The 20,153-nt window shown below is 31.0% G+C and overlaps 1 protein-coding gene across 1 annotated transcript in view; it reads right to left on the bottom strand.

Annotated features, from left to right (window-relative positions):
• Positions 1–16,379: 16,379 nt before the first annotated feature.
• Positions 16,380–20,153, bottom strand: part of LOC142331443 (D-beta-hydroxybutyrate dehydrogenase, mitochondrial) — a 367,681-nt gene continuing 363,907 nt past the window's right edge. Inside the window, exon 4 of the mRNA XM_075377359.1 lies at positions 16,380–19,750. Coding sequence (XP_075233474.1) covers positions 19,468–19,750 — 283 coding nt within the window. The 3' untranslated portion in view covers positions 16,380–19,467. The remainder of the gene's footprint in view (positions 19,751–20,153) is intronic.

Raw genomic sequence — 20,153 nt, 5'->3', positions numbered from 1 at the left:
ATTAACACTGAACAAAATTAATTCATTCCTTATTTCAGTACTTAATACAAACAACACACCTTTGTTTTCAGCTACATGTTTTGACCAGCAAAAACGTGATTATTCTTGTCGAAGAAGGTTCATTTTTCATTATTAAATATTATTTCCATGTTTGACTATGATGTGATTAAATTCTTAGTCTAGTATTGTTTATTTATAGCCTAGAAATTAAGGCGGTCAGTGATAAGAGTATTCTCTGATATGTAAGGCTGAATGTGTGTATTAATTCGTAAAATTCTTATCCACTTACTACTTCAAAATAGATAGATACTTAAATAATCTTTGAAGGCGGTTAAAGAAAAGAGTATTCTCAGCTAAGGTAGGGTAAATGTGGTTGTGATTAGTTACATTTTTATCAGATTTCTATTTCAGATGGAGAAGATAGTTAAAAGGTGGTCAAAGAAAAAGTATTCTCTGCTTTGGTAAAGTGAATGTGTGTTGCGATTCGTAAAATTGTTATTGTCTTTCTACTTCAGATTGGGTAGTTACTTAGGTAATATTTGATTACAGTAATTAAGAGTATCCTCTAATAGAGAAAGGTGAATGGGTGTTGTAGTCTTTAAATGTTTATCAGCATTCTTCTTCAGATTGGGAAGTTACTAAAGTAATTTATGAAGGCGGTCAATTATAAAAGTATTCTCTGATATGGAACAGTGAATGTGAGTTGCCTTTCGTTAAATTTTTATTGGCTTTGCATTTCAGATTGGGTAGGTATTAAGAAATCTTTGAAAGCGGTCGGTGACAAGAGTATTCTCTGATATGGAATGGTGAATGTGTGTGGTAATTCGTAAAATTCTTATCCACTTTCTACTTTAGAATGGATAGATAAGTAACATTCGAAGGTGGTCAGTGATAAAAGAATTCTCTGATATGGAATGGAGAACGTGTGATGACATTTCTAAATTTTTTATCGGTCTACTTCTTCAGATTGTGTAGTTACTTAAGTAACCTTTAAAGAGGGTCAATGACAATACTATTCTCTCATACGATGGGTGAATGTGTGTTGTAATTTGTAAAATTCTTATCCGCTTTTTACTTCAAAATGGATAGTTACTTAAGTAATCTTTGAACGTGTTCAATGATAAGAGTATTCTCTGATGTGTAAGGATGATTATGTGTTCATTCGTTAAATTTTTATCGGCTTTCTAGATTGTGTAGTTACTAAAGTAATCTTTGAAAGCGGTCAATGATAACAGTATTCTCTGATATATAAGGATGAAGTTGAATTGTGATTCGTTAAATTTTCATCGGTTTTCTCTTTCAGAATGGGTAGGTGCTTAAGTAATCATTGCAGGTGGTCAACGATAAGAGTGTTCTCTGATGTGGAAGGATGAATGTATGTTGTCATTCGTTAAATTTTTATCGGCCATATCTTTCAGATTGGGAAGGTATTTAAATAATCTTTGAAGCCGGTGAATGATAAGATTATTCTCTTATACGGAAGTAAGAATTTGAATTGTCATTCATTAAATGTTTATTAGCTTTCTCTTTCTGATTGGGTAGGTACTTAAGTAATCTTTGAAGGTGGTCAATGATAAGAGTATTCTCCACTGTGGAAGGATGAATGTGTGTTAATTCGTTAAATTTTTATCGGCTTTCTCTTTCAGATTGGGTAGGTGCTTAAGTAATCGTTGCAGGTGGTCAATGATAAGAGTGTTCTCTAATGTGGAATGATGAATGTAGGTTGTCATTCGTTAAATTTTTATCGGCTTTCTCTTTCAGATTTGGTAGTTACTTAAATAACCTTAGAAGACGGTCAATGATAATATTATTCTCCGATATGGAATGGTGAATATGTGTTATCATTCGTTAAATTATCAAATTTTTTTTCAATTGGTTAGGTACTTATTTAGTTTTTTAACGCAGTCAATGATATGAGTTTTCATTTATATGGAACGGTGAATGTGTGTTGTTATTTGTTAAATTTTTTTGCGATATTCTTCTTCAAATAGGGTAGTTATATAAGTAATTTTCAAGGCGGTCAATGATAAATCTATTCTCTGATATGGAAGTATAAATGTGTGTTTTCATTCGTTACATTTTTATCCGTTTTCTATTTCCAATTGTGTAGGTACTTAGGTAATCTTTAAAGGCGGTCAATGATAATAGTATTCTCTTATATGGACTGGTGAATGTGTGCTGACATTCTTTAATTTTTATCCGGTTTCTTCTTCAGAGTGGGTAGTTACTTAAGTAATCTTAAAAGGCGGTCAATGATAACAGTATTTCCTGATTTGGAAGAGTGAATGTGTGTTGTTATTTGTTACATTTTTATCGGTTCTGCTTCAGATTGGGAGATCCTTAACTGATCTTTGAAGGCCGTCAATGATGAGTATTTTGATATCGAAGGGTATCTATCACTTAGAGAAACATAAAAGAAATTTTTTTTGTGTATTAGTGTTTTTAGTAAATATGTAAAAAAATGAATTTCCTTTTCCAACAATACAGGTAGATATATTATCATCTTTTATTTCTTATGAATTCAGTACTGTGTAATATGTAAGTAATAAATAACAAAGGAGGGTTAGAATTTTTAGTTTTTCATAAAAGTTGGATAATCTGTATTCCTACATTTTCACCTTCATATCTGGTTTAAGAATTCTAAACTCAATCTTTTTTTTTTTTTATTACATATTTTAAAATGTACAATTATAAAAATATTTATTGAAACTGGCTAAATAAAATAATTTATTTTTATAATTTTAATTTAATATTGTATCATAAGAACATGAGTTGGAAAATATAATTATTGTTAAAAATGAATAACTGCTTACCAACAATTGAATTCGACGTGTTCTAGTGGTTTGAGAAATAAATTCCATTTTCAGGAACTCTCATATTGGTCCAATTTATAACATTAATTATAACTTCACATGTAATTTATAATAAAATTGTGATATGCGTAAAAACATAAGTTTTAACATTATTGTTATCGAATGTGTCTTGTTTGGTGGGTTTCTTAAAAATCAATATCTATATTATTATCATGATTTTTTTAATTTTTAAGTCCAAAAATGTATGCTATTTATTGTTTTCACGGGATAAAGTAAATTTCATGTTGCTGTTTATAGAATTCATTGCATTGAACATATTGTTTTCCTCATAATTGTATTGTTTATTATAAATAATCAATATGTCATACACTTATTTTTTATATAATAATATATGATGACACTTAAACAACAAAAATTATGATGAACAAATAGAATGTCTGTCAGTAATAACTGCTTACTATAAGCAGTTATTACTATTACTGCTAAACTATTTAATGTTGGCCAAACTGATCCACCTTAATTTTAACACAACAGTTGAGACCACCAAATTTACAGGACATTTACGTTGACATAATTTTAAAAAATATGTCAGCCAACTGTTATGTTTTTATGCACAATCTGCTTAAAATTACACGAGAAGTTTTAATTAATATTATAAATAGGACGAATATGAGAGTTCCTGAAGATGGAATTTAATCTCGAAATCACTTGACGTGTTAGATTCATTGTTGGTAAGTGGTTTTTTGTATATATATATATATATATATATATATTTTTAATGCCTTTATTTACAGTCGCATAAACAATTACCGTCATTAGCAACTAAGTAACACTGTCATGTAGTGTTACATAAAGCAACAAAAATCAGGGCGGCAACAGCTGTACTCAAGTACATTACATATAGCTGGCTAACGGGGTTCCGAGTGTTGTTTCTCGGATATGGTTTTTTCGGCCAATTTTCATCTACAGGGTGAATTACAGGACTGGACTTTGCGGCCACCTCCAGATATGAAATTCTTAACGATTATGGAAATGGATTAATACCACCTTTAGAGCTGGTGATGTGGCGGCCACAGTTGAAGTTATTTGCAGGTGTAACGGAGACCTTTCGTTGTCCACATGCCCCCCGCGATGGCAAGCATGATAAGGTGCCCATGTTGTTCAGGACATGGGAGCCCTGAAAGCCTCGGTGTGTAAGGGCCTGGAGTCAGTGCAGAGACTGCGCATCCGCTCTCTGCCAGGACATAAAAAGTACCGTTCCGGTACTTCCACCGGAGTACCGGAACGGACCTCCAGGGTTGGTAGCCCTGGAGTGGGGGTGTACCCCGGCGGCTAGCCTTACTACAGAAGGGATCGTTCTTCAATGCAAGTTGAACAACCAAACGTGGCAGAGGGTTCACGTAAACACCCTCGTCTAGAACCGGCCGTTTCGCCTAAGGTGAAATGCCGAAAGAGTGCGGAATCTAGAAGGATTGAGATTGAGGCTAGAAAAAGTTTGCAGAAAGATTTTTTCAAGAGCAGCATTCCAAAACCAAAGTATTTAGTTATCACTAAGGAAGAAGGTAATTTCTCTAAGGTGAGTCCTTTCCTCATCGCTCGGGAAATAAATAAATGTGCTGGAGGCCCTGTTAAGGAAATAAGAAAAACTTTCATGGGATTTCATGTAGAGAGTGTAAATGATATACAGTCTCAGAAGATCCTAGGGCTGAAAAAAATAGGAGATTTGGCTGTACGTGTTGATCCCCATGGCACACTCAACACCTGAAGAGGTGTTGTGGTCTGTCGGGATCTTTTAAATTGTTCGGAGCAAGAGATTGTAGAGGAACTGGAAGCACAAGGAGTAATAGAGTGCCGTCGATTGAACATGAGAAGGAACGGTGAGGTGTTACCCTCAGCTTCTCATGTCCTCACTTTCAACCGGCCTACTTTGCCGAAAAAGATAAGAGCAAGGATTCATCGTTTGGATGTGCGGGCATTTGTCCCACAGCCAATGAGGTGCTTTAAGTGCCAATGCTTTGGCCACACCGCTCTTAGATGTGAAAGACCGCAAATATGCGTGTGCGGTGAAGAGGTGCATGAAGGAGAACCGTGTAAAGAACCTCCTACATGCATCAATAGTAAGGGAACGCATTCTTGTAGATCCAGGAACTGTCCTGTCTACAAAGACGAGGTAGCTAGCTGTGCAGGAAGTTAAAACCCTGCAAAAGGTCAGCTACTTCAAAGCAAAGAAAATTGTTAACGCCCGCAAGCCTAGAGCAACAACAACTTACGCTCAGGCTGCGGCTGCCATTCCTGTTCCTGCTCTAGTTGCTGTCGATGAAGGTCAACTCATCAGTAAACTTGCTCCGACCTTGGCTAATATGATTGAAAGAATTATTGATAATAAGATGAAACCTTTCAATAGTAAAGATCCTATAAAGCCAAAGATATTTGTGCAGCCTCCTGAAGATAAAACACCGAAAGTTGCTCTTGTTCTGAAGAAAACGGTCGCCAAAGCAGAATGCCAAGTCCGTCTCAGTGAGATTCTTGATGACAAGAAAAAGGTGATACCAACAGAGACTGTTATGGAGGCTCCCAAGCCTCCTGCAACTGAGTTGGCCTCTAAACCCCAGAGGCCACAAAAAATCACACGGTGGGGGGGGGGGGGCGAGTGTCCCCCCTCCCACAGGCGGTGACTGGTGCTATTCCCTTGTCGGGGAGCTGCCAGGTTGCCGCCCCTCAATCGGCGCCGATCCATGCCCGTCGTCGTCGGCGGCTTCGGTGGTCTCCGATTCGGAGACCGGAAGCTACAGGGGCGACGACGTTCTCCGCGAACACGATGCCGTTCGCAATATGGAGAAAAAGAGAAAAAAAGGATGGCCGAGAGGAAAACCTAGGCTATAATTTAATTTAAAATTACCGAGTCGATAGTACAGTGGAACATCAATGGATGTTTTTCAAACATCCATGAGCTCCAACGCTTGGTACATGATGTAGACCCGATTTGTATATGTCTGCAAGAAACGCATTTCAGCCGAAATGAAAAATGTTAATTAAAAGGATATGACACATTTCGGCGGGATATGCCAAATATAAGAGTTAGAGGTGGAGTAGCCATATTAACATCGACTAGAGCTACCACCGAAGCGGTTGTTCTAAACACAAACCTACAAGCGGTCGCCGTTAGAATGAAGCGTCTGCTTCAGGTCACTGTCTGCAGCATATACTTGCCGAATTTTGATTGGAATAAGGATGACATAGCAAGATTAATTTTTGAACTTCCCCCACCTGTTTTACTGGTGGGTGACTTCAATGCTCATAATTCTCTTTGGGGTTGGATCGAATAGATCCCCGCGGAAGAGAACTGGAAGGGTTCCTGATGAATTCAGAACTTATTATTTTAAACGATGGATCAGGAACCTTTCTGAATGCCAGAGATGGATCGACGTCCTGTATAGATCTTGCACTTACAAGCGGATCGATAGCACCGAGGTACAGCTTCCATGTCTTAGACGATCTGCATGGAAGCGATCATTTCGCGGTGCAAATTGTAACTGATGTTACAAGAACAATATATCCCATCTTTAAAAGATGGTTATTTGAAAAGGCAGACTGGACGAGCTTCACAGCTAGAACGATACTCCCTGAAACAACTGGAGTTATCGGAGACGATGTCGACGCCATAACAAATGCAATAATTGAGTCGGCATCGAGATATATTCCCAAAACATCTGGGAAACTTACGAAGAAACCCGTTCCATGGTGGAACGATGAAATAAGTGAAGCTATTAAAAGAAAGAAAAGAGCGTATAACGCCTTCAAGAAGCGTCCTAGCATAGAAAATCTTGTTGCCTTTAAAAAATACAGGGCGTATGCAAAACGTCTTATGATTGACTCAAAAAAACGATCCTGGCAGCAATACGTGTCATCCATCGACAGAACCACTACTGCATCAGATGTTTGGAGGAAAGTGAAGGCGAATTGTGGGCGTAAAAATTTTGCTCCCATAACTAGCCTTCAAGATGAAGATGGAATTAAGGATACTCCAAACGAAATAGCAGAGCTATTGTCCAATCACTTCGAGAAGGCCAGCAAAACGGCCAACTACGAGGAAGATTTTCGTACTAAAAAAGATTTCGTAATAAAAATTTAACAGACCCCAATAGCTATCGTCCTATTTCTTTGACGTGTGGTATGGGAAAGATATTTGAAAAAATTATTAATAATCGACTCGTCTGGGTTTTGGAAAAAGAAAACCTGATATCACCGTATCAAGCAGGTTTTCGGCAATACCATTCTACCACTGATCAAATGATCAGCTTAGAGGACGTTATATATAACAGCTTCATTACAAGGAAACATTGTGTCGGAGTCTTCTTTGATCTTCAGAAGCCTTTCGATATGACCTGGCGTCATGGTATAATGCTCCAGATACATGAATGGGGCATTCGTGGCAATCTGCCTGTACTGCTCAGCAACTATATGAATGACCGTACCTTCCAAGTACGCGTCAACAATGAATATTCATGTGAAAAAATCTTGGAAAATGGCATACCGCAGGGTTTGCTGTTGTGCGGTACCTTGTTTACCATTGCCATTAATAAATTGATATTAGCCATTCCAGTAGAAATCAGCAAAAGCGTCTATGTTGATGATCTGGCAATTGTGTATGCCAGCAACAAGACTGCTATGGTAAGGTACGAATTGCAACGAGCGATCAATGCTCTAAATGAAGTTGCAAGGAATAACGGATTCCATTTCTCACCAGAAAAAACGTGCTGTGTACACTTTTGTAGGAAGAGAATTCCTCATCAAAGTCCTGCGTTGACAATTGATGATAATCCAATACATTATAAAGACAATGTAAGATATTTAGGACTAGTATTGGATAAATCCCTTACATGGGGATTACATAAACAGGACTTGAGTGATAGATGCAAAAGAGCACTAAACATTATAAAATGTTTATCAAACTTAAATTGGGGCTCAGACAAAGAGACATTATTGAGATTGTATAAAGCATTGGTTCAATCTAAACTAGACTAGGATGTATCGTATATTCAGCCGCTAGAAAGTCGCATTTAAGAAAGTTAGACATAGTTCATAATAGCGGAATAAGATATGCAACAGGCGCTTTCCGCACAAGTCCGGCGGCTAGTCTGATGTCTGAAGCCGGAATAATGCCACTACATTATAGAAGAGAGATCCTTTTGTTAAGATATGCAGCAAATGTATGGGCTTTCCCTGCCCATATAAATAATAAACTTTTCAACAACCATCCTATGGCTGCATTATACGAACGTCGTGCTACCTATTCCAGACCAGCCGGAATTAGGTACCACGAATTAAGAAGTAAATACGTAATTGCCATTCCAGATACATTGGCAATTTCTACTAGAGAAATACCACCATGGCTCTTGCCAGCGGTAAATACAAGTTTGGATCTCTCTCAAGGAGAAATAAAAAAGAAACCAGCAGTGATCATCCAACAGGAATTTTTGGCAACCGTCAGTAGTTACAAAGAACATATTAGAATTTATACTGATGGTTCTAAACCGAACATGGTGTTGGATGCTCAATATATGTAAATGGAGAAGCCCACTTTTGGAAACTGCCAGATGTGGCCAGTGTCTACACGGCAGAACTCACTGCAATTCAGCAAGCTCTTCGCTACACTGAACACTATTGCGAAGAGAGAGAACACACTACACTGAACACTATTGCTAATATGTTCCGATTCTTTAAGTGCACTTGTCGCAATTCGGAACAAGAACATTAAGGATGTCCTAATTGTGCAAACATCCTGTCCATTTTATACGTTCTAAAACAACGAGGACAGAGATGTGTATTTGTATGGACTCCGGGGCATGCTGGTATTACAGGTAATGAAATCACAGACGAAGCTGCCAGAAAGGCAACAGTCTGCGATGATTTGGATGCATTTCCTGTAAGAGTGGCAGATGTTAAAAACCGTCTAACAAACATAGTAAAAAACAAGTGGAATGCTGAATGGAGGAGTTTAAATACAAAATTAAACTCATAAAAACTTCTCCTTATAAATGGAAAAGCGACTTTAAGTTGACTCGCCGTGAACAAGTAGAGGTGACCAGACTTAGTCTCGGTCACCTCGATTAACAAAATTATATTTGTTAACCGGCGAAGTGAGACCAATGTGCGGTGTTTGTAATAAAACACTGACAATCAAGCATCTAATAGAAGAGTGTACCATATATGAGGACCTCAGAAAGAGGCCTTACAAATAATATTAGTGCTGATCTGGATAATGGAAATGAAGAAAATATAATTGCATTCTTACACGCCAGTGGACTTCTTAAAAGTCTATAAAATGAAAGTTTAAAGCTATGATAAAAGAATCTCTAAGCGGTAGTTTTATATATATATATATATATATATATATATATATATATATAAAGAAAGAAATGGTATTGATAAGTTGAAATTTTAATTTCATGGTCTTTTGAGAACCTTATCTCGAATTTTAATATTGGGCCCTTTACAGCCCATAAGTGTTTGTGATTGTCCTTGTCTTTTATGTCTTAATGTTTATTGTGAAGTTTGTTTTTTTTTAAATAAAATGTAAGGGCCCTTTACACCCTTACATATGACGATCCAGATGGTGATAGTAATTTCTATTAAAGAATGTTACGAGGGCTAATGACCTTAGCAGTCGATGCCCATAAAAATTCAGTTAAAAAAAAAAACAAAAATAAACAATAAACAGGAACAATAAAGAATAAACATAAGACAAATAACAACAACAAATACAAACTAAAATACATAAATCAGACAAAAATCACTAAATTGTATTCTTCATTCCACTGTAGAAGAGGAACCACAACAGATGTTTTATACCTTTGTTCTGGTTTAATAAAAATTTCATATCTGAACCCAGGTTTGTTTGTATGACTGATTTCTGTACCTGAAATTGGAAAGACATATTTATTTAGAATGAGACTTGGTAATAAGGAGTAAATAATCTTACAGGTCATTTATGTCATACGTACACATATATATTTTATACATAATATTTTACATACATTACAAAGAAATGTAATACAAGCTATAGAGTAAATACAAATAACAATATATTGAGTAATTAGTGTGAACATTTATTACATACATGTTACTTAATTATTGATAGTAAATAACATCCTTTATATAATTGGTATCTGCATTATTGGATGTGTGGTCACAATACCAGTCCATTGAATGGTATAGATTATACCACTCTTTGCCATGTTTGTTATGATTATGTCAGACTACTTGAAATCCAATAATACTTTGAGATCTTCTCACACAAGCCATAACAGAATTATATTAGAGGACAAGTGTTTTGTCTTGGAAATGTCTCTGATCAAATTTATAATATTTTGAAGGCCCTATAACAATAGAGCTCCAGTCCCCCTTATGGAAAACAGTAGTCATATTACTTTAGGCTTCCATATGCTCTACTGTAGCCTTAGAAAGTGTTTAAATAGGATGGACTGTGTAACTCGTGTTCTCTTGATGCACAGATGAAATGGCAACACATATTATATGCCTGTAGAAGAGTGAAAGTCTTTGGACCTCTAATCTGTTGTGAACTGAGTGCAGCCTGCAGCCACACAACCGGTGCTAAACAATTACAGAAGTCCAGTCTAGGGAATGAGAGGGTGGATCCCTGTTTCACATGACATGTATATTCATTTCTGACCAATCAACTAAATGTTCAATAATTTCTTACTCTAATCATTAGTTAGTAGAACAATATATACATACAATACAATTAATAATAAACTTAATTAAATGACAAAAAATTAAAATAGTTTTGTCATATTACATACGAGTACATTAAGTTACTTGTTAAAATATTTACCCACTAATTCTGTAAGTGAATATGTAGTTATAAGGATTTTCACAAATGTTTACTGCATCAGTTTGGTAGCTTTCATTTAAATTTCCACAGACCCAAACTTGACTTTCCTGAAATGATTATACTAGATTTTTAGCATTGTTGTTAGCACTAATATATCATTTTAAAATAAATTTTATATCTAATTTTAATTTTTTATTTTAATGACTGTTTATTATCAATCAAATCTTATTTATTGATCTTTATTAACTGCTTAGCTTTCTGGCTGATTTATTTTGTCTGTGTGGTTTTCATAACTTATATATATATTTTTTTTTGTTTAGTTTGCTTAATTAAAAAAAATAAATAAATAATATATGTACATATTAATAATAATAAATATGTATTAATAATTAAACAAATATATAGTATTCGATTCTTGGCAGCCTGATGGCTCAACAGAAATACTATGTTTTAAACTTGCAGCCAATGTATTTAACTTTAAAAAAAAAATACATAGTATCTATAGTAAAACCTGTTTAGTACATGGGACATGATTCCAGATATTCATTTATCAGAGAACATATACTATTTTACCAAATGTTTATGTTTTTTTTTAAATACTACTGTACTGTGGTTTTTATTATTATTATTGTAATGATACTTTTCCAATATTATTTTTTCATTTAATTCGTTCCTTCTGAAAATGTTTTTAACAGTAAATTATTAACGCTAAATTATAAGTGTAAGATGTAACTGACATTAGGTGAGTGAAAATCATCTGCCTATGTCGGTTTTAGTTAGTTACATTACATCAGGAGTTACCAACCTGATACTGGAAAATACTATCTTCTTAAACATAATTTGTTACCACAGCTTTCTGTAAAACAGTATAACCTCAAAAAATAATAAAAAATTAAAAAATATTTTTTATGAATAAGTGTAATGTAGTGACTGTTTTTTGAAACAATATGTGTAACATTTGCCGAAAGGAAGCCCAAATCATTCTAAGATCCAAGATGAACTATACTATTTATAAATTAATAGCAACACCAAATTAAAACAACTTGAGAGGACAATTTCCGCCACAATTTTGTAGAAGCCATAGCCCCTACAAAATTTATTGTTAAACCTTATATTATTTAATTGCAAGTTATTTCAAAGAATTTCTGAAAATTTGATAAACCTGTAAAACCATAAATATTGTTAGAGTATTACACAAGGTAGTTATTCAGTAGAATCTTACAAAGATGCAGCAAAGTTACAAAGAATGCAAATCACATCAGAGAAATGGTAGTGATGAATTTTCAGTAAGACAGGAGACTTGGTAGGATATTGGAATACAAACAACAGTACTTTAATATTTAGTAAATTTCTAATAAGTTGTAGCTGATTTTCAAATTTTCTTTCATTTTTATTTTAATGATGAATTAATTATTATGTGATATTTTTCCTCTTCTAATTTTTCTACAATTTTCCCCTTGTAAATAACTTTTCCTTGTAAAGTTATTCCCTTGGAATAACTTTTTAAAAAGATTTTACTAACTGCTTAGTCAGAATAAATAACGAGAATTTTATGCCCACCTTATAGAACTCATTGTAATGTGATTGATTGGTGCAGCACAGTCCTAGATTTAATTCCTAGATAGTATGAGGAAATTTTTTTATGAATTTAGTCCCAAAATAATCATTGATGAATTTAATAATTGAAGCAACTATTAAATTCATGAATGATTATTTCAAGAAATAATAATAATAGTTGAAGCAATAATTATAGTAATAGTAGAAGTAACATGAAGAATTACATGAGTAATGTAAAACACATAAATATCCCACAAATAAAAAAGTGTATTTATTTCAACCAAGATTCTAAGAAAAGGGGAAATACTTAAAACAGGTTTTACTACACATAAATAAAAAATTTCATGTATATTACTAAAGCAATGCTAATAAAATAATTAAACCAGAAAAAAAAATTTTAAATCACAAGTTATATAAATAAAATCTTGAAGTTAAAAAATATTCTTAAACAAGCTTTATAAATATAACTCTTTTCCTTACATTATATAGTTACTTGGCACATATTGTATAATATATTTATGTATAAAGAACATTTATCCAAAGAACAATAATATATAATTCATAACATTAAGATTTAATTATAATAATTCATGATGACATAAAGAATTGTAAAAATGTCTATATAAAACTGTTAACTTTTATTTAACTTGCTCTGTACACTGTGTTGTACAGCGGGATGGTCAGAATTTTGTCAGCAATACTTAACCTACTTCAAAATGAACTGGAAGGCTAAAATTTTGTACCCATGCTTGTTGTTGATAACAATGCATTGTGATAACAAAAAATTCCATTTCTAAGTGAATTTTTGTTTGCTAATAACAGAAATTTAATCACGCAGGCATACAAAATACTTCAACGCAAAAGTACCAGTAAGCAGTCATTTTGCTATATCATTATATTACAAAAGAAATCCATCTATGATTGTATACAATTGCGTAGAATTATGTAATCATTTATACAATATGTTTAAAAGTAATAAATTAACACATTTTCCTGAGATTGTGTCCAAGAAGTTTCATAATTCTGTCTAATTGTGACAGTAATTCTTTTTTAGTCCGATTGATACTAAAAAGTATTTTTTTTAAATACGGTTATTTTTAAAGAAACACTAATAAAATAAATTCATTTTCATATTAAATCAAGAATAACTGTTTATAATAAACTTTCTGATTAATTAAATTCAAATAACATTTTTATATTGATAATAATGATCTATAAATCTGTTTTCTATTCACGGTAGTGAATGAACTTTTATGTGAACATTTATTTATTACATCTCTCAGCTACATTTAATTATAATAATGTATATGGAATGAATTTATTAACAAAATTCTTTTACATTTTATGTGACAAATAATAAACCATGGGGCAGCTTTGATTGCATTACAAAATTATCAATGAAATGATTATAAAATATAACGTAATACAATGAAGGGTGCTTTTATTATTTGTGTTGTAAAATGTAAAGGAAATAAATTCATTCAATATTTTAATATTATAATTAAATGTAGCTTAGAGATGTAATAAATAAACGTTCATATAAAAGTACATTCACTACTGTGAATAGAAAACAGATTTATAAATCATCATTATCAATATAAAATGTTATTTGAATTTAATCAAAGATTCTTGATTTAATATGAAAATGGAATTATTTTTCTATTTTTAGTGCATCTTTAAAATAAAAGTATATTTAAACATTTTGTTAAATTTTTTTTTATATAAAAAAATAAATAAATAAACTGTTCTGAACAAGCACTAAAACAATAAAGTAGTTGAAAATGTTAACGTGGAACACTGACGTTAGAAATATATTATATGAGGAAACAAATAAATCATTCAACTATAATACTAACATTACTGAGTATTACCAGCTGTTAATTTATTCTAAAAAAATCTATGATTTTCTTTTGTAAATGATTCTGTGGTAATTTATATTTCAGAAAATGTTATAATTTGAATAAATTTAAAAAAAATTCAAACTTGAGACAAAAATTTTTCATGAAACATTTATAACTTCTACATCATCTTCTCATGCACCTATATTCTTCTTTATTGACTTATGAACAAATACTAAAAGGGTTAAAAGCATGTACCTCCTTTAAATACAAAAAAGATTTTTTTTTATATTTTAAAAATGCAGTAAAAACAAATTCAAAGTCTGATTTTTTAATATTAAATAATATTTTTGAGAATTAACTTACAAACTAAAAATAATATTTTAGGAAATATTACAGGTACTGTATGTTAAGGATTATAATGAGGGAATTGCAAGCTAAATTCTCCCAAACTGATCAAGTTATTCTTATGAAGATTCTTAATCCAATGTACTTGATTACTGTTTAGATATGTCTTATTAGATTTTTTAATAAATGTTCTTATGCATTCTATTTATTAAGGTTTGTATTTGAGAAACAGCGAGGAGTTTGTATCTCAGAATTAATAATGAACCTCACCACTGCAATACACTTAAAATAAAAAATGAGTTCACAATATATATCAATATTAAGGAAAAAAGGAAAAGAAATAAATACCTAATAAAAATTTATCACTGATAAATAATATAAATGATGGAGGTAGAACAATTAGAACATCATGAACAATTACAGCAATAAGTTGCTTCAAAAATTTTAATTAAAAATCAATTTTAAGCAAATTCATTTGTTTGTAATATAAATAATAGGAAGATTATTTTATTTAAAGTGATTTCAAGAAGTAAACAACATAAATTTGGATAACTTTCAAGTTTACGTGTATTATAATTTTGATGGTCATGCACATTCATGTTTTGCATGTATTCTGTCTGTTCCATGTTACTACAATAAAAAAAAAAAAAGGGATTTTATTTGTACAGAACATTACAGGTACATCATGGTAACTAATTTTTTACAAGTAGGTTTTGTGTTAAACATTTTCAACTACATACAATAAAGCAGCAAATAAAAAATTCACCTTAATTAACAAAAATTTAAGTAGCTTGTTAAGATCGGTTCATAATTTTCATAACATTTACTGCGATGAGCAATTTAATTAGTTAACAGTTAATATATAAATTCTTACACAATAAACAGTATATTTAAGACTGTACCAATAAAACAGCCATAAAAAACAAGATTTCAAATACCATGAAACAAAGATAATTATGATAAAGATGAAAAAAAGATTTATTACCATTTTTATAGATATGAAAAGATTATTTGATCATATCAAACAGGACAAAAATAACTTAAATGTTAAAAATCCAAGAAAAAAATTAGAAAATATAGCAAATTTGGAATGATCATTTTTTTCTCTAGAACGGTAAAAATGGATCTTTGGTTGGAAAATGAAAAATAAATTCTATAAGATTCAAAGATGTCATGTTGTTTTAAGGAGATGAAGCAAGGATATTTTAATGTATGACTGGTTTTTTATTAGAAGACATTACAGGAGGATGTAGTATGAAGAAAATATTAAGACAACAAAAGCAATGGATAAAACAGACAATAAGCCAGTAAATAACTGTACAAAAAGAGGAAAAATTCAAAAAGCACAACAGAACAGTTACGTAAGTATTATTTTAATGCAAGATAGCAAAAAAAACCTTAATAATGTAAGAAAACTGAGAAGAGGAAAAGAAAATATAACCTAAAAAAAAATTTGGAAGTGCAGAGAAACAAGTGTAAAAAAATGCAAATAAGAAATTAAAATAACAATATTTTGGTTGTCTCATCGATAGTGTTATTTTAATTTCTTATTTGCATTTTTTTACACTTGTTTCTCTGCACTTCCAAATTTTTTTTTTGGTTATATTTTCTTTTCCTCTTCTCAGTTTTCTTACATTATTAAAAAAAAAGTTTTTTTTTGCTATCTTGTATTAAAATAATACTTATGTAACTGTTCTGTTGTGCTTTTTGAATATGAGACAACTGTAACACTGTCAAAAGTACACACCTGCTATAACAGAAGGATGTGAGTTTTTAAAAATTATTTTCAAAGAATTTTTTCAATGACACAAAAAAATTTGTTTTTTTAACAATGAGATTTTTTATTAAATTTAAGATCAAACAAATAAGATTTCCTCACACTCCATATAATGATGAGACATCAGTTTAAATAACAATATTAAAATATATATATATATATATATATATATATATATATTAGTTGCATTGTCATTTACAGAAATAAAATTAGCAAAGCATTTTTTTATTTTATCTTGCAAAGTTATAGAGGTAAAAAGAGACCGAGTGAGAGAGTTGAGGGGATGATTTATTAATAATCAAAAGCAGATATTGAACATACAAAAAGAAGTGGAAAAAGTATTACCTGTTGATGGAAAGACTAAATATGGATGGAAGAAGACTCAGGGGATGTCGAAGAGCAAGATGAAAAGGAGTAAGTAAAATATGGAAAGAAGATGGTACACATACTTCCCAACAGTTGTTGCAAAGTATTTGGCAGAAACCATTCAAATAGGGGGTAAAGGTGGAGAGGTCAAGTGTACATCCATGCGTGGTAAGTACTAGAATTGTAATGTGTAATTTGTATATATAAACTTAAAGTAATGAAATCAATCCAGTTTAAAAATAAGGAATAAGGAACACATAATACAATGTTTGCAAAATTTAAAAGAGATAGAGATAGTATGAACACTGCCAAACCCCACTTTTTTAGGACTATAACGAAACAAATTCAGCAAAACCACCAACCATCTTCTAGAGAAGTTGAAAAAATAAATATAGTATAGAAAAATTCAGGCTGTAAAGCATCATATATTAGCTATACTGAAACAAAAAATGAATCGTTTAAAAAATAACAGTTGGCTACAGTATAGTACTAGCTTATAGTATAGTATTAGTTTTATAATATAGTATAGTACTAGTATATATTGTGTTACAGTTATAGTACTAATGTCATACACATATATAAAAAATCACAAATTTATTTTTCTTAGAATTTCATGATGTATTAAAATAGAAATTAGTTAACAGAAAAAACTTATGTTATAGCATGGTTATTTCACTGATACATTCATATTTAGCTATTAAGTATAAAGAAAGACTGTCATAAAATGCCAAACTAGGCCATGAAAATGGAGATTAACATAGACACTGATTAATAGAATATGTTATAAAATCTTATTCATAACAATTTTTAAAAAAACGTATATTTATTTATTCTTATGATAAAATAATGTTAATTAAAAAGTAAAATATTTCACATATTTTCTTAATTATTTTTCCCAAAATTTCCCAACATATTAGAAAACATTATAAAAATAAAACCAAAACAGGGGTTAGTATTTATTACAATTTTAAAAGTAACAATTATACTTTATTATTTTATATTTGTACTATTACAAATTCAACTTCACAACAAATATTCAATAAAATTACATAATTTGGCATAAATTACTGAATGAAACCAATTTTAACTTCGTCAAAGATAAAAGAACAAACTTCCACAGCTGCTAACTCTACATGTCCGTGTAAATATATTAATTTACATGTGCTTCCAACAAAAATGGGTGAAAAATGAAGAACTAGAGTTTTGATAAAAACAGTACAAAACTATATTTAATATTTTTATATGGAAAAAGAAATTACAAATATATGTTTGCTAATAACCATAACCATAATGGTTGAAGATAACCCAAAATGAATTAAAAAAAAACATCACAGCCATTCTCAAGAATAATAAGTACCCCAGCCATGTTTTCAAATGATGAGATGAAGCAAATTATATTCTTCACTGTGCCAAATAGTGAAGTTGCATTTCAAAATACCAAGCCTACTAAAATCTGAGTAATATTCAGGTCTACAAAAGGAACTTTACTCTGTTCACCAAAGGGATTGGCTGTGATAAACAAGATTTCTCTAAATTAACTCTAATTAGTGCCTATTGTATCATGTGACAAAGGCATATTAAATACTAAGACAGATAATGCAAAGCAAAAGTGAATAAAATAATTTTCTGTTGAAAATGTGCATTTCATACACTGCTTCAACATTCCGAAGAGCATAAAACATATATAGCAGTATATTTCAAATATAACTTTAAAAAAATAATAAAATTATCTTTATTTATGAAAATCTGACAATATACAAAAATGTGAAAGAGAAATTTTATTAATGTGCTAAGAAAACAATGGATTATGGTTTAAAATATTTTTACTTTTTCCCACTTTCTCAGTATTTTTTTCTACAGGGATGAATTTGAAGGTATTGTTCATAGGTTATACATCCATCCTGAGAGCAAAAAAGGAATGTAGTATATAAAAATTTACAGTGTGTGGGAAATGTAATGTCCGATCAGGATTGAAACCTGAAATTTTTGCAGATTGAGGATAGAGATGTACCACGGTGGTCGTAGAGTGGTAACATAAATAAAAATAACGAACAATATCTGAAAAAAAATTTATGGACATCTGAAATAAGGAAATATGAAGGGAAAGCCTAGAAAATGTTTAGATAAGAATATATTGTTGCTTAATTGCAGATGGAATTTTTAAAAAGAAGGAAAGTATTAAAGTTACAGTTTTAAAAATATTAATCTACCTATAAAACTGTGATAAGCATCATTGGCAATCAGCTGTAGGGCTGAGGTCCTAGATTCATGCATAGAGAATGTTTGGTTATGTTTATCTGAACTCTGTTAGCTAAATTTACTAAATCTAATTAATTTTATAAGTATAATTAATTTATTTAATGGCACTGTTCAAGGATGTTGGCCTTAGTCTACAAAATAATCTGCTGAACTGTAATAAAATTTAGTATTATAATACTCTTTTTATAGGTATTACACACACAAACACAAAAACAAATTATTTAAGCTTGTTGGTGCCAGGTCATTGTTCTAACTTTTATCAATGAATTAATGATTCCATTTCTAGTAATGGTTATTTCTTCATCATCATTATTATCACATTACAAAAATATACATTACTGCAGTCTGATTGCCTGTTATAATTAACAAATAATAATAAAAAACAGTACTTAAGAGTAAAAAGTGTGCCCATTTACAGAGTAATTGATGAAAATATACTTTGTGCATTTAAAAATTATTTAAAACATATTGACTGACAAATAGTTTTAATCAACAGCTGTGAAAGCATTATTTTATTTTTTAATAAGAAAATGTTATTTTTTAAATATAGGTAATCATCAATTGAAATGTAATCTATCAAAACAGCTACTGATATGAAATATTATATTAACAATTACAATTATTTTTTTACAAACATTAACAAGAGATGCATGTTTATGTTAATACAGCATTTGTTGTATTTGACGTCGCATTGGTTGTTATAGTTGTAGCAGCTGCTGCATTCTTCTTTTTTTTCTCTTGATTATAAGAAAATTTATCGGTTATGGCTGTTATATAATTAGATAATGGATTTGGTAGAGCTAGGTGATACAGCTGTTTTGGTTCATGTGTTAACAATGCCTCTTCAATTATGTGAATCGAATGTGTTGGTATTACTTCGACATTAAATTTTAAGTATCTGTCGTTAGGTAATGAATCACGATCAGACATCTGACCACTGAAACAAAAATATGCATTAGACATTTATTAAATATATTTAGTTGTTTATCTTTTATAATTTTCAAACTATAACTGGATTTACAACCTATTATTAGACCAGTATTATGTTAAAAAGTAATCTACAATATTTAACTATCTTTTTCTTTGTAATCAATGAATCTATAAACTAATTTGTGAAATATGAAGGTATAAATGAGATCAAACATTTTTTTATGTGATGTATTGTACCTGATGATTAAACCACACACTATTGCGTAATATATTCATTAGCTGATTGAATAACTAATTCAGCTTCATTGAACCATTTTCAAAATCTGATGATTAAAAAGTTTCTAATGACTGATTTACAATTCCTTCTACAGATCAAAGCCTGAAAAAATTAGGGCGTAATTAAGGAATGT

The sequence above is a fragment of the Lycorma delicatula genome, chromosome 10 (assembly GCF_047948215.1).
Source record: "Lycorma delicatula isolate Av1 chromosome 10, ASM4794821v1, whole genome shotgun sequence".
NCBI classification, from domain to species: domain Eukaryota; kingdom Metazoa; phylum Arthropoda; class Insecta; order Hemiptera; family Fulgoridae; genus Lycorma; species Lycorma delicatula.
The sequence above is the reverse complement of the archived record's forward strand: the minus strand, read 5'-3'. Positions and strand labels throughout refer to the sequence as shown.